The sequence below is a fragment of the Solanum lycopersicum genome, chromosome 5, assembly GCF_036512215.1.
Source record: "Solanum lycopersicum chromosome 5, SLM_r2.1".
In the NCBI taxonomy this organism is placed as follows: Eukaryota; Viridiplantae; Streptophyta; class Magnoliopsida; order Solanales; family Solanaceae; genus Solanum; species Solanum lycopersicum.
Genome location: NC_090804.1, coordinates 1,086,062 through 1,100,952, shown reverse-complemented (window position 1 = coordinate 1,100,952; position 14,891 = coordinate 1,086,062). Strand labels below are relative to the sequence as shown.

Genomic DNA, 14,891 nt, shown 5'->3' with positions numbered 1-14,891 from the left:
CTAACATTTATTTAACATTCTAACAGAGTTACACTTTCTCTTAATTGAATCACTTTATCTGTATAATAATAACTCTAATATTACTTAATTGGACTAACAATAACTTTTTTGTAAATTGTTCATGAACTAGGTGTTTGTATCGATTGAGATACGTATGTCCTCAAGACATTTATTATTCAAACCGGAAAAAATGAGAAAAACTGACCCAAACCGACAGTTATTTTTTTTATTTTCTTTTAGAAATATAAAAAGTCGACTAAATTGGTTTGGTTTTGATTTTAACCAATTACCAATAAAAATTGAAGCACGATTGCGTCTACTTATACCCCATGTGAACAAAAAATACAATAACAACTACGTCTCAGTCCTAAAATAGGACTTGTTTGTGTGATCTTTATATTCAACTTCACTTCATGATTAAGAGACTGGGAAAATGTGTGAACTTTCATATTAAATACTCTGAACTAATTAATTTCTTTTACAGTATATTACAATAACACTATAAAATACAAACAGTGTGGAGAAAACAAATGCAAATAGAAACTCACTCCCAAGTCCCAAGTCAAAATTCACATTTTTCACCTCATGTGTGAAGCTTCTCTGCCTCTTTTCTTGATTTTATTGCGAAAACTCCTTTTTCTGCTAAATGCTTTCTCCTGTGGAAACATATCAATCTTAATATAACAACAGAACTAGTTCTCTTCAAGATGATTACATAAAGAATCCGTTGAGAAATTGAAGTCGATAAGTTATAAGCAACTTTTGCAGGTGTCGAGAACATTAGAAATCAATCGATAACTGCTTATTAACAGGTTCAGCATTTCTACTTCAAGCACTTTAAGCTTATCAGCTAATTACAAGCTGACCTGAAAGGACTCTATTTCACCGCTAGAATCAAACAAACGCTTCTATCACTAAAAGATATGAAATTTATGCGTTGGTAACTATGTGGCTAGTCTGACATAGGCTTCTTTAGGTCACTATCTTAAAGCGTTTTAAGATATAGAACGTACCACTGGCTCTTCAATTTTTTCTGCATGACGAATGGCAGCAACTAGATCACGGTTTGATTCTGAATATAGACTCGTAACAAGGCCAGGTTGGCCTGCTCTAGCTGTACGTCCAACCCTGTGCAAGAAATCTACAGCAGATGTGGCAAACTCTGCCTACAATGAGGAGGGGAAAACAATTGAGTGTAAAAACACGTCAATATAGATGCATACGGAACTACAAGGCCAATAAAGGCATCACAAGTTAAGTAACTCCGCTAATAAAATCAATGTACAAGTAGCCAATTAACCCAGCAATGCAGTAAAATGCAGAAATGTTCTTTAGTGAATGAGACATAATAAGGTGTATTGGGTACAAAGCATAAAGAAAAACGACTCTGTTCTACTTTTTAATAAATTAAACCAAAATATTAGGCATCAAAGAACAACCAGAAACTGATTGAGATAAGAACAACGTATTTACTTAAGAAAACAAACCTGAATAACATGTGAAACATTTGGAATGTCAATACCACGTGCTGCAGCATCCGTGCACACAAAAACACCACCTTTCTGTTGGAAATCAAGTAAATTCTTTGTGCGCTCCTCCAAAGAGCTATCACTATGGTAACGGAAACATTCAAGTCCAACTCTTGTCAAGATATTAGCAACAGCTTCCACAGCGTCAACAGTATTTGCAAAGACCATGGTTCGGAGCACTCCAGGACTACTATCTGCCATAGAATTCCCATTTTCCACAGCATTTATGAGAATGTCCACTTGGGTGTCAACTGAAACTTCAATCCACCTTTGCTCCAACCTAAAGTGACAGCAGGGAGGAGATAAAAGCCATACTAGTTAAAATGCTCCTCAGAAAATTATTACAAGGATAGCCATTGAACTTAAGTACTGATACCGCAAAAAGAAGAACTTGGATATCCAGAGGATTATTTGCAGAGAAGCATGGATAATATGGACATGCATACTCTACCCTTTTCCATGATTGGTTATATTGATTAATCCATATTTGATCTGATCCTAGTAAATCAATTTTCCAACCTGTTTTTAAGTGAGGGATGGACAAATACTTGAAAATTTTATCCATTCTGTCAGCATTACCTCCCTCCCCCAAGGAATACTTTAAAGAAACAAATTATGGACTAAAGAAAAAAGTGGCACCTCGGGCTGTGCTGATGAAGATAATTTCCACTAACCCAGGTAGCTTCAGGAAACATCCGCTTCAACACTCCTCCAGCAGTTCTCTTCCCATTTTCAGGAAGGGTCGCTGCAACAAAAATGTACTGCTTGCTCCGCTCATATATCTTTCTCACTCTTCGCCAATCTCTTCTCTTTAGCCCCTTGGTATCTGTTTCTAGATTTGCTCTATCTTTGCCAACTTCAGTATCTTCATCCTCATCTTCATCTTCATCTTCAACTTCATCTGCATCTTCACCATAATCTGCTTTTAGGTCCCTAAACTCTTCCAAGTCTGAAGTAGATGACATCTCAGCTCCAGAATTTTTAGAACGAGATAACTGCTTCTCATCAAAACGAAGCATATTTATAAGTCGGACCACTTGGTTCTGGAAACTTCCACAAAGCAGCATATCTGCCTCATCAAAAACCTACAAACCGCCAAAATAACTAAGAATGAATATTGGGAAATCACTTTCTCATAACCAAATCTAAATAACTCCAGAAATATTACCACATATTTAACACTTCGTATAAACTCTGAACGTCTTCGCCTTTCTGGGTCTATAGAATAGAGATAATTTAGAAGTGCTGCCGGAGTAGACACCATTACATCTGGTTCTTTTACAGGCCAGACCTGCATTAAATTTCTCATTTGTTAGAGACATTGCAAGTTTATGAGGAAAAGCAGAATGAACATTCATAGCAACGTCATCATGCAAAAAAAAAAAAAACACTCTGATCCACAGCAAGAAAGAACCAGTGTTCACAGGTAAACAAGGATAAACAATCACGATGAGAATGCTCACCTGTCGGCCACAAACAGCTGCAATACTGAGAAGTGGTGTACCACTATCATTGCAAAGACTATTAGCCATTCGAACCACTTGCTCACATAACATAACATTAGGACAAAGAACAAGCGAAAGACGATTGTGCTTCCTGGCATCCTGGCCAGTAATAGCCCCTGAACTATCAGATATTTGGCATAGCTTATCAATCAGTGGCACTAGGTAACCATGAGTCTTGCCGCTACCAGTCTCTGCAGCAACCACCACATCAACACCTGAAAGTATACTTGGTATACAAGCTGCCTGAATTTATGATTACATATCATTACTATTAAGATTAACACTACAACCAATATTGAAAGATATATCCCGATGAAAACTAAAATAATACATAAGCTAAAAATTCACATGGTGGATATTCTGCAAGAAGTTGAAACTTTGAGTCACCAAGGGAGCAAAGTGGGACAAAGGTCATTTCTGACTCTAGGGAGAGGGGCTTGCGGTCATTTCATATGAGTTGTGACTCCGCTCTTATGCAAAAAGATGAAATGTGTCTCCAAGAAAAGGATATGATACAATGTTACCAGTTTCAAAAAAAAAAAAAAAGGATATGATACATTAGAAACAAATTTTTATCTTTACATCACACAAATTTAGACCCTACAAGAAAGAACACGTACGGGGCAAGAACTCTAATACAGAGAGAAGTAAACATGGCGTCTTGAACAAAACATAATTCAGTTTTGTCTAGCTACTTGGTCTTTGGACAGTTGAACTATTCAAATTAGATACTTGAGGATTGTAGAGTTTATACACGACTTTCTCCAGCTAACTCAATCCATTGCGACCTCTCAGTGAAACTTCCATAGCATGTCCATATTGGCGACCAAGCCTACCACATGTACCCACAGAACTACAAGTCTAGAATGAAGATCACTAAATGAGCTCCGTGTGCATATTTGAAGACATGATTTCACTTCCCTCTTCATACATACTAATGTGCTGCAAAATCCACAAATAACAGCACATTCAACCAAATAGCCCGTTTGGTTCAGATTAAAGGAGTGCTAATGATCAAATACTTAAGTGATTCAGATTCTGAAAGTGATTTTGATTATTGGTATAAGTGATTATTAGATGACTTGATTAATATTGATCATGCACTGAGAATTTGTTAGATATTTTCTAAAAAGTTTCTTTTTATGCACCACTCATCAAAAATTTCACCTATGTGAGCTTCCAAAAGAAGACCTGGTCACGAACTCAAATGAAGGAGGAGTGATGCAATCTTTGATGGGTAAAAATAGTCTAACAATAACAAATCCTTAGAATACTTGGACCTCAATAGAGCAAATTGCTTACCAGGCCCTCATTTAATTCAAATTAGGCACTTATCGCAGAATCTAATATAGTTTTAAAAATAAGATTAAATCATGTAAGAAATCTTACCAACAGACAATAAGAAGAAAGTGGTACCCTATGTTGCTCCAGACTCTCCAAAATTGTTGCCACACACAGTGTCAGATTCTCCAAAATGCCTACTTTTGGAGTATCCGGCACCCACACATTTTGTTGAAGAGTCCGAGCAACATAGGACTGGTACCTACTCAGTAATGCAATATATAAGATATTATCACCACAATTTAAGGAGTTCATATTCAATCGAAGAAACCAAAAAGATTCAACCTTTAGTCACAAACTTTTATAGTAGGCAAAATTTTACCAGAAATATCTACTCCGGAATGCAATGTATAAGATATTATCAGCATAACGCAGTTTAATGAGTTCATATTCAATCAAAGAAACCAAAAAGATTCAATCTTTAATCACAATTTCCTGTAATGACCAAAATTTAACAGAAAGGAAATACAAAATACCTGAATTAAAGATGGTCTATGAAGGCCACTGCTAGATAAAGCACGAGATAATGATTCAGACACACCCAAAGAGGTCCAAGAAACACTTTCTTCAGCAAAAAATGTCTCATTTGTATTTGTTTCAACAACTTTAGAGGCTGAAACAGCAGACCCAAATGCTCTAATCCTACAACAGTGTGGTTGATAAGCAACAAAGGGTCGAAACAAATAGAGGTTTGGTGGAGATGACGACCTCCATAGCTTACAAATTGAAATTGAATGCTGTAAAATCATCAGCTTTAACCCCTTTTTAGCTAAAATTAAGAATTTGGGGCTTCTTTATAAACAGCTACAGAGAAAATGGTGTGCTATTATGGGTTTTTTGAAGGGTTTAAGGTATTATTAGTAAGCATTGGGGAAGATAAGATTTGTGTAAAGAGTAAATATCAAATAGGCCCTTGAAGTTTTTGATATTACCAATTCAACATGTTGAATTTTATTTTATATTTTGCTTTTATGTTTGACATTTTATTTCTTCCTAAGAAAATTACTTTGTATTTATTATGATCTTTATTATTTAGTTTATGACATTTAGTGTGAGAATGGTTTTGGCCAACCCAAATCAAATTTGAATTTGAATCTTTTTGGATGTTAGAGTTGGATTTTTAAATTATAGTTTGAGCTACAAATTTTATTGTAAGAATTTATGAATTTTATAGTAAATATCGAGTTTAGTGGCATGTAGCTTATCACGTCTCTAAAAGTTAGATTATTAACTGTTGAAAATATTTATAGATTGGAATAACGTTAAAGATATTTTTTATTTTAAAATATAACAGAGTATAAATGGTTTATTTCACGTCGTTTAGTTTGACCATTTTCAATATAATATATTACTCCCTTCGTTTTATTTTATATGACATTTTTTATATTTTGAGATTCATATAAATATTTCTTTAATCGTAAATTTTTTATAAATACTTTTAACATTTTAAATTATCAATTATTATAATTTATAGTATTCTTTACATAATTTATAAATATATAAATTTTATTTTAAAAAATTTATAAAATTTTATAAATACATATTCTATCAAAATTAAACCGTTTGATTGTAGAAAAAAAAATGGAAAGTGTCACGTTACGGAGTACGATAATCATCACTAGTGTCATGTACATTTGAAATTTCAAACACGAATCTAAAAGAACAATTTTATATTTAAATATTATCTATTGAATTTTACTTTATGATACACTCTTTCTATTCTATAAACTTACACATGTCAATTACAAACAATTCTCAATATCCTTTTATTAAAAATGTGAACAAAAATCTTAGTCATTTCAAAATATATAGTGTCAATAAGATTGTAATTTTACAAAATAATTTACATTCATCAAATTCTTAACATCAAACTTAAAAAACTTAATTATAAATGCATAGATTTCTTAGATTTTAATTTTCTATCCGTTCGAAAAATAGGAAAAATTACTTTAATGAATATATTTTAATAAATAATTATTAATTTTAATAATATTTTTTATTTATCATTATTTATATCAATATATAATAATATTATAATAAATCTGTAATATATATTGAAAATTAATTATATATGCAATATATATGTATTATAAGTGATCAAGTAAAAAAAAATTATTATTACTATAAATAATAAATATTTTCTTAATATTGTATTTTTATATAAGTTTTTCTTCAAAATAACTCATTATGAATCTACTAGAAATATCTTAGTTTTTAAATTTTTAATTAATAAAAATATCAAAGTTATTTTAAAATTCAAATTCAAACAAGTATTTTATTTTTATTTATATAAAAATTTAAAAAGTAATTTTTTTTTTTTTTTTAGCTTATAAAACAGTGTACGCTAGTATGAGAAGATATCAAAACTGAAACTTTGAGAAGAAGACTGTGATGACGCGAAAGAAGGTTGAATCTCCGCCGCGTGATCCTAATGGAATGTTTTCCGGTATGGTTGTCTTCTTTGTCGGAACCGGAGTTATGTCCCTCCGGCTACAGGTTTCAATCCACAATTTCTCTTCTTTTTTTTCAAATTTTTCCTTTTTCTTTTTCATAATTGTTTGAAATTTTTTTTTTTTGGTTGCAGATATGGAAGAGGAAATTGTTGCAAATGGGGGCTATATTTAACGACCGGTTTACTGGAAATGTAACTCATGTTTTTGCAAAGGATGCAAATTTGCTTCTTGAGAAATTTGATAAAGAACTTCTGATTCGCACCAAAGCTGTGAGCTTTATTAACTCTTATGCTTTGTAGACTCTTTAATTGAGACTTTTTGATGTTTTTTTAGGGATTAAATGAGTATTTATCATGTTGGTACAGCTACATGAGAACTAGTGTCTACTAGGAGCTTTTAGTTTGTTTGGATAGTATAGAAGATTGACTAGTAACAGTATAGTTAAATTTGTTTTTTTTTTCTTTTTGGTAACCTGGTGTCTATGTTAGCTTTGGGGAGTGGTGGTTGTGCGAGCAATATGTGAGATAGGACAATTGGTTGCATTAAGGAAGTTGCAAGAGAGGTATTGGGGGTTTCAAGGAGTAGCTTTGGAGGATATCTAGGGAATTTGTGGCGGAATGGAAGAAAATAAGACGGGTTAGTAAATTTTTTGGAGGGGAAGGACGAGGGGATAAGCGAGTGAATATGGAAAGGTATAAAGTGGTGAAGAAGGAGACAAAGTTGGTGGTTAGGATATCGAAGTCGACAACTTTTGATCGCTTGTATGGAAACTAGGGAACAAAGGAGGAGATAAGAAGTCGTACAGTCTAGCCAAGGAGAGAGAGGTGAAGGCACAAGACCTGGACCAAGTGCGTCAAAGATGAGGATGGCGAATTTTTGGTGGAGGAGACACTCATTAGACGAAAATGACATACATACTTCTATAAATTCTTGAATGAAACCTTAGGTGTCTATAGTACCTACTTGTGTCTGGTGGGCTATTTGGAGTGAAAGAAACCTTAGGTGTCATGAGAATATTCTTAACACTATTCAGAAAGTTAAAGAAAGTTGCATTAACATGTTTTTTTGGTGTAAAGAAGATGGTATAGAAGAAGTAGAGCAGTTGGTAGATTTTGTAGGATCTTTGTAATTATGGATTTAGCTTGTAACTTTTTGGAGGTAGCTAGCATACCCTTAATGCAGAAGAATACAACTTTAACTTTATCCAAAAAAAAAAAACTCTTGAATGAAGAGGAGGATAGAGACATTATGCTGGAGCTTTGGAGCATTCTAAAAGATGATAGGATTTTGGGTATTGAAGAGTTTAAAGGTGATATTCGTAGGATGAGTAGGGGAAGAGTGATCAGGCCATATGTTTGCCCATCCCTGAAATTCGAAGAAGTCTTTTATGGGACAGTCAAGGGCAAGAAGAAGATTCAAATCCACGATTCTACCATGCATGGGGTTTTGTCCCTAAGAGGTGAAAAATGGTTTCATTAGGGGGACACCAAAAGTCAATTTTGACATCCAAGGAACTACTAAGATCAAACTTGAATTTTTTCTTAGATTCTCCAGAAGTATTGTAGTCCCAAAACACTTAACCATGAGAGGAACCAGATCACAATCGGTGAAAGAATTCCTCAGAGAAATCAGAATCGATGGAAAGAGGAGAAGAAACAGTTCTTTTTCCTTTGTGTCTAGCACTCTTGCGAGTGGTTATAGGGGAGTACTTCTGTGATTTAGCCATGAGGAAAATTTCAAGATAGGAGAAATAGGAATTTTATGAAGAGTGAAGAAAGAAAAGGGACAAATATGGCAATTCAAGGGTTTGTGATGGGAAAGGACAAGACAGCAAAAAGGCATAATGATGATTATGGAAAGACGAGAGAAGGCAGCAAATAGGAAGAGTTCTTACAGAAAAGAGGGAAACGAATAATGAACTCACATTGAAAACATAAGGAAAGATACAGTCATTAATAAAAAAAAATCTAAAATAATTCCAAGAGATTCTCTGAGAGTGCAAAATCTTTCTTCAAGCAAGGGTCTTGTAAAAATATCAGCCAATTAAAATTCAGTGCTCACAAAAGAAAGTAAAGCATCACCGTTTATGATATGATCTCAAATAAAATGATGCGTATGCTTGGCCCTAGAATGATGGACGGGAGTTTTAGTCAGGCAAATAGCACTAGAACTTGAACTGGTTTAAAAGACAACTCCTAATTTTTAGTTGAGCATTATAGAATTCTCAGTGATAATTGAGTAAATGGATGTTTCACTAATAATATATCCTTCTCCATTTGTGAATATGCCTTCCTCTTTCGGACCAGTTGTATTCCAATTTATCTTTGTTCTTGATCCATTACTTTCTTGGAAGATTTTTGACCTTTCTTGCTGATATCATTCTTATCCTGCTGCTTCAAATTACTAATTTTTTGGATAAGCTGCTTTAAAGTAACATTTGTTATTTTAGGACAGTTGATTTTTCTAAACTTCTTCTATATTACTCCTAACCTTTTAGGAGTGGCTTATAATTTTTGTGATATATTTACGTACTTCCGAAATCCTTTCATATTCAATGGGCTTTAGTGACCTAAATATGTTGTTTTACACGAATTGCCTGTTTGACAGATGATGCATTTTCTAGTGATTGATAAAAAATATGTTTCTCCAACTATCTTGGTGATTGTTTTTCGTTTTCCTATAGAAATTTCTCTCGTATCAGTGGCTAGAGGACAGCTTAATACAAGGAGAAAAAGCATCTGAGGATCTGTATGTCTTATCCCTGCAATCAGGAGGAGGAAAGTCCCTTAGTCCTAAAGCTGATAATGACGGTCATTCTGATAATGACGGTCATTCTAGAGTTGCACTAAAGAAAAGTCGAATATCTGCTGAAGATGCCAAGAATTCATGCCCAAGACACGTTAATGACAATAAAGACCGTGTTGATCCACGAGATACTAAAAGTGCCTCTTTACTTGCATCACACTCTTCAAGCCCAGAAGTGACAAGTCCAGAGGCCATTCATTCTCTTAATAAGCCTGTAAGTTCAGCAGCAAATTGCCCTTGCTTAATATGTTCTCCTGAGCCAGAGGTACAGGTGTAGCTATGTGGACGATTCTCACCTGTTTCATCTATATTTCTACTATTATTTTACCAGGTTGGAACATCAGACTCATCTTCACTTTATAAGCCTCCGGATTTAAACCGAAATATCACTCAGATATTCGGGAAGCTTCTCAACATATATAGAGGTAAAATATCTTTTCATACATGTTATTTTTGTAGCTTTTCTCTCACAGATGCCTTTGAGTTAAAAGCTTAAACTTTCAAAGTATGATACAATGGCTGATAGTTTATTATAGCACTGGGTGATGACCGGAGATCATTCAGCTATTATAAAGCTATACCAGTTATTGAGAAACTGCCATTCAAAATTGAGAGTGTGGACCAGGTTAAGCACCTACCTTCTATTGGAAAGTCAATGCAAGATCATGTAAGTGAATTCCTCTATTTAAAGCCTTACTAGAAATATATTTATGTCACACCATTTCAAGTTGCTGTTTACGTGAGTGAGGTTGCCAGAGGTTGGCTTCTAGCTATTCGAACTTCGTGAAATGAGATTGATATGACAAGCGGAACCAATTATCCATTAAATCACTTTCTTGGATTTTGATTTCCCGATCATGAATACCTTTGCCTCCAGCTTACAGTTAAATCTACCGAATAGGAGGACAGTTAAATCTACTGAATAAGAGGATAGTGTTCTTTTACTGCAGATTCAGGAGATAGTGACCACAGGAAAGCTGTCCAAATTGGAACACTTTGAGAAGGATGAAAAGGTGATGTTATGGGAATCTTTCTTGTCAGAAGCTCTCAATATGTTTGCAGTAGCTCAAGTCACTTGTCAATAATCATTGCGAGATCTGTACCCGATTTGCATTGTTGTAGTGAATTGTGAAGAAGCAATATGTCAATCTTTTCTGAATTAGCTCTACTAATCGTTTGTGTGTGTGTGTTTTGCTCCTACATGTTATTAGACTCTGGCTCAATAATCAATCTTTGCTAATATGTTGATAGAAGTCAAAAGCATTCAAATTCATGCTTTTATGCCTTACTAGCATACTTCATATTCATATATTTTGTTCATTTTTTCTTTCTGTATCCTTCTGCTGATTCACATATGGAAGGAATTGAACTGCGACACTGTTTAGTATTGTATTTAAAATAGGGAAACGTAACAACATAAGCTTCATCTACATTCAGAGTTCTAAAATAATTTTGAAGCTGAAGAGCTAATTTTACCATAATTCGTTTATTATGATAACCAAACGTACATTATCCTGCTCTCTGGAACACTTATTGGCTTAATCTTCTTCTAACATTATCATGACTTTACAGGTAAAAACAATCAGCTTATTTGGAGAGGTTTGGGGTGTTGGTCCATCTACTGCCCTAAAACTTTATGAGAAAGGACACCGAACTCTTGATGACCTTAGAAATGAGGAGTCACTGACTCGTTCTCAAAGGATAGGGTTGAAATATTTTGATGACATCCAGACCAGGATTCAACGGCATGAGGTAGCCTATTATGCTTTGCAGTTTTTACTATCATGATTCATGACTACTTATTGTTTTTCTCTAAAGAGTAATGATTGATTATGTAGGTCAAAGAGATGGAACGTTTGCTACAGAAAGTTGGAGAAGAAATTTTGCCTGGTGTAAGGCTTTTGTCCAATTACTTGTTGAACATTTTTAACTATATTTTGGTTGTAAGTTTGGTCTATATGGTTGTGATATTGTTGAACTTGGCTACATAATAACATCCAACTTTTATATAATGAATCCCTTGCTTTAGGTGATTGTTGTGTGTGGAGGATCATATAGACGTGGAAAGGCTTCTTGCGGTGATATGGATATTGTTATTACTCATCCTGATAGAAAAAGGTAAGGTTCACTCGTTGTAATCTCGAAAAAGGCCTTCCATTTTAGTTTGGCTGATTTCAAATGTATGCTGGTTTGACTTCTTGTTCTGGTATTAATATCCCAATGTAGGGCTTATGTCTCACAAAGATTTCTTTATACTTAGCTTTTTTCTATGAAATGCAAAGGTTGTTTGACAGATAATTCTGGAGGAAACACAAAACCACTTTTGGACTTCGATTCCTTTGTACTCGTAATAATATAACAATATACCCAGTGTATACTCATAAAAATAAAGATGAAATGAATTTTCTGTATGATGGTGTATGTTTTAAAAAGTATATATTTGGTTTGGGGGGGGGGGGGGTTGCTGGTGCACTTAGATGTTTATGCCTTCTGGTATTTAAATGTCCAAACCTCTGCAGCTTTCTTACCAGCCACAGTGTGATTTCTTCTTATCAGAAACCACTCCATGTTTCGCTTTACAAATATTCCATTTAAACCTAAAATGAAATAGGCTTAGAGTGTTTCTAGTGCTTGGTGGTTCTTTTGCCTCTCTAATCTTCTACTAAAAAACACACGCGCTTGTTTCTGCTTGGCGCGCTTGCTGATTTCCTGTAGTATTTGTGCTTAGATCCTAAATATTGTTATTGATTTCCTTGTCATGTCAGTTTCATTTCAGATATATACTTGAAAAGTATGATAATTTTGCTTCGTTCTTTCAGTCATGAAGGCTTTCTTCCCAAGTTTGTAAGACGTCTAAAGGAGATCGAGTTTTTAAGAGAAGATTTGGTCTTCACTGTTCATAGCACAGAGGTAATTACTCACTTTCAGCTACAACCTGTCCTCTTCATGTATCTTTACTAATCAATAATCATGTTCTCAGCTGTCTTTCATTTTGAGATTTTATGTTTTCTTGAACTGGAGCTTTTTAACTTCCAATTTTCCTTCTGTTCATTCTCCCTTTTTATTAAACTTTAGGTGTCAGTTTAGGTGCACTCGAACAGGCTGTTTTGTTCTATTTGCGTGGAGAAAATAATAATATTAACTCCCCTTCCATGGGTAACCAAAGGTTGGTGCCATATTTCATCTATATCTACAACTATGGGGGAAATTGTGAGAATTAGTAGTATCCAGATCTGTGAAAATTAGTAGTGTCAAGATAAGTGTAGTCCAACCTTTAGTTCTTACTACTATCTAGATTGTAAGCGTTTTTTTGGGATTTGAACATAATGTAATGTGATTTCACGTCATTTGACAAACACGATTCAAAGTAAGTTTTCTGGTCAGAGAATTTTTTGGGTTCACGGCTGTAGTTTTCATGGAGTTCTCTAAGAAACCAAAATTAATTCTAATAGATATAGTTCTATCTTCTTCAAATTGTTTTCAACTGAATGTCAAACTAAACAAAATCTTATTATTGTCAACTGCGAAACTGAAATAATGTTTCATATGATCACAGGGTACAGATTCAGGAGTTGACACATATTTTGGTCTCTGCACTTATCCTGGTCGAGAACTGCGACATCGTATTGACTTGAAGGTAATACTGATGCTATATCATTTGTCAGATATTTTGGGTTGTTCAAAGATAAAGTGGTCTATTCAGTTAATGACAAGAAAGAGGAGTGCATATCCTTGTTCCACAATGATTTTGGTGTTTTACTGATGTAGTGGTCAATTCCCCTAATAACAAGTATAAGGAGTGCATATCCTTCTTCCAGAATTTGGCAATTACTTTTGCAAAAACAATTCTAAGCAGAAGTTTTCATGATATATGAGATGCTGAGTATCACCGACGTGTTCGTTCTCGAGAATAAACTGAAAAATAATCAAAGAGAAGTAGCTTGGTGTGAGAATAGCTTTTGTCTCATATTGGTTAAGTCCTTTCAACTGTTGGCCACTTTTGTTATATGTTAAGTGTGAGATCTGGATCTACTTTTTTGTTCATTCATTGCTCCTGCAAAATAACCTGCATCAAACACGAGTATGTATAAGTTGCAGCCTCTCGATTTCTGTTGTTAGGTGTATCCAAGGGATATATATGCATTTGGACTGATAGCATGGACGGGAAATGACGTCTTGAATAGAAGGTATACCTTGTTGACTCGCTATCCCAGCTATATACCAAGTGTTCATTTCCGCCACTTCTTTATAATCAAATTCATATGCCTCCTTTATTCGCCACCCCAGCTATACCAAGTATTCATTTCGGCCACCTCTTTATAATCAAATTCATATTCCAATGTCTTTTACAGACTTAGATTGTTAGCTGAATCGAAGGGCTTCCTTTTGGATGATACAGGGCTATATCCAGCTACTCATAGTTCTGCTGGAAAACGGGTAAATAGTTAGCTTTTGTGGCTCTGCAAGTCTGCAACATATGTTTCACTTTATCCTGTCTCTCTTTTTTTTTCTTCATTTTGTTGGTTTAATTTGGCATCTACTCCACAGACTAAAGGTAGTGCAAGCTTGAAGTTTGAAACTGAGAAGCAAGTGTTCGAATTCCTTGGATTTCCCGCGCTGGAACCAAATGAAAGGAATCTATGAGAATCTTGAACTGTGCCAATTTTTGCTAGCTCTACGCGGGGACTTAGGACACTGGACTCGAATCCAAGGGAGATTCTGTTTTTTGATCAAGCTGATGTTTTGACTTCCATGTCTGTAATGTATGGAACAAAATGTTATGTGATTAAAGTAGTTGCTAGTATGTATATAGGTGTATGTATCAAGGGCATGTCTCAATGTCGAAACACACACTATGAAGAACAAGAGCAAAAATGTGAAGTCCAGTCCCTATGTTCGTTTTTTTGAAAACAAAAGTTTACAAATGATGTTTTTGCAAAACCTTTACAAGGGAGTTCAGCAGCAGTACATGAAGCATCACTATTTTTTGCACATATTTTGGGTGTTCAGTAGCTATTTTACAAGATTGTGTGTTAGCTCATGATTATTTTGGTTGCTTGGCTTTTAGACTGAGGAACCGGTATGTGAAGTTTCGCTATTTTTTGAACATATTTTGGGCATTTTGTAGCTTTTTTACAAGAATTATGAGATTTACTCTATTTTTTTGTGCGTGTAAATTCATGTTTATTTTGATGACTTGGCTTCTAGACCTTTGTTTTGCAAAACATATATGGAATCCTTCATAGGGAGTTGGAGAA

General features: G+C 34.5%; 2 protein-coding genes across 2 annotated transcripts; one reads left to right on the top strand and one right to left on the bottom strand.

The window, feature by feature from the left end:
* Positions 1 to 417: 417 nt before the first annotated feature.
* Positions 418 to 5,318, bottom strand: LOC101264928 (DEAD-box ATP-dependent RNA helicase 22). The gene is made up of 7 exons (XM_004238663.4): positions 4,852 to 5,318; positions 2,993 to 3,277; positions 2,698 to 2,820; positions 2,169 to 2,614; positions 1,488 to 1,809; positions 1,014 to 1,166; positions 418 to 656 (listed from the first exon to the last, which is right to left on the bottom strand). Exons 1-7 carry the CDS (start codon positions 5,122 to 5,124, stop codon positions 579 to 581), a joined length of 1,680 nt encoding a protein of 559 aa, XP_004238711.1. The 5' UTR covers positions 5,125 to 5,318; the 3' UTR covers positions 418 to 578.
* Positions 5,319 to 6,690: 1,372 nt separating this feature from the next.
* LOC101264323 (DNA polymerase lambda) lies at positions 6,691 to 14,627 on the top strand. Its single transcript, XM_004238661.5, has 14 exons — positions 6,691 to 6,871; positions 6,960 to 7,097; positions 9,512 to 9,847; positions 9,965 to 10,058; positions 10,170 to 10,300; positions 10,584 to 10,646; positions 11,206 to 11,385; positions 11,472 to 11,525; positions 11,663 to 11,751; positions 12,453 to 12,543; positions 13,190 to 13,270; positions 13,753 to 13,820; positions 13,986 to 14,070; positions 14,182 to 14,627. The coding sequence occupies exons 1-14, from the start codon at positions 6,767 to 6,769 to the stop codon at positions 14,275 to 14,277; spliced, it is 1,611 nt and encodes a 536-aa protein (XP_004238709.1). The 5' UTR covers positions 6,691 to 6,766; the 3' UTR covers positions 14,278 to 14,627.
* Positions 14,628 to 14,891: the final 264 nt, after the last annotated feature.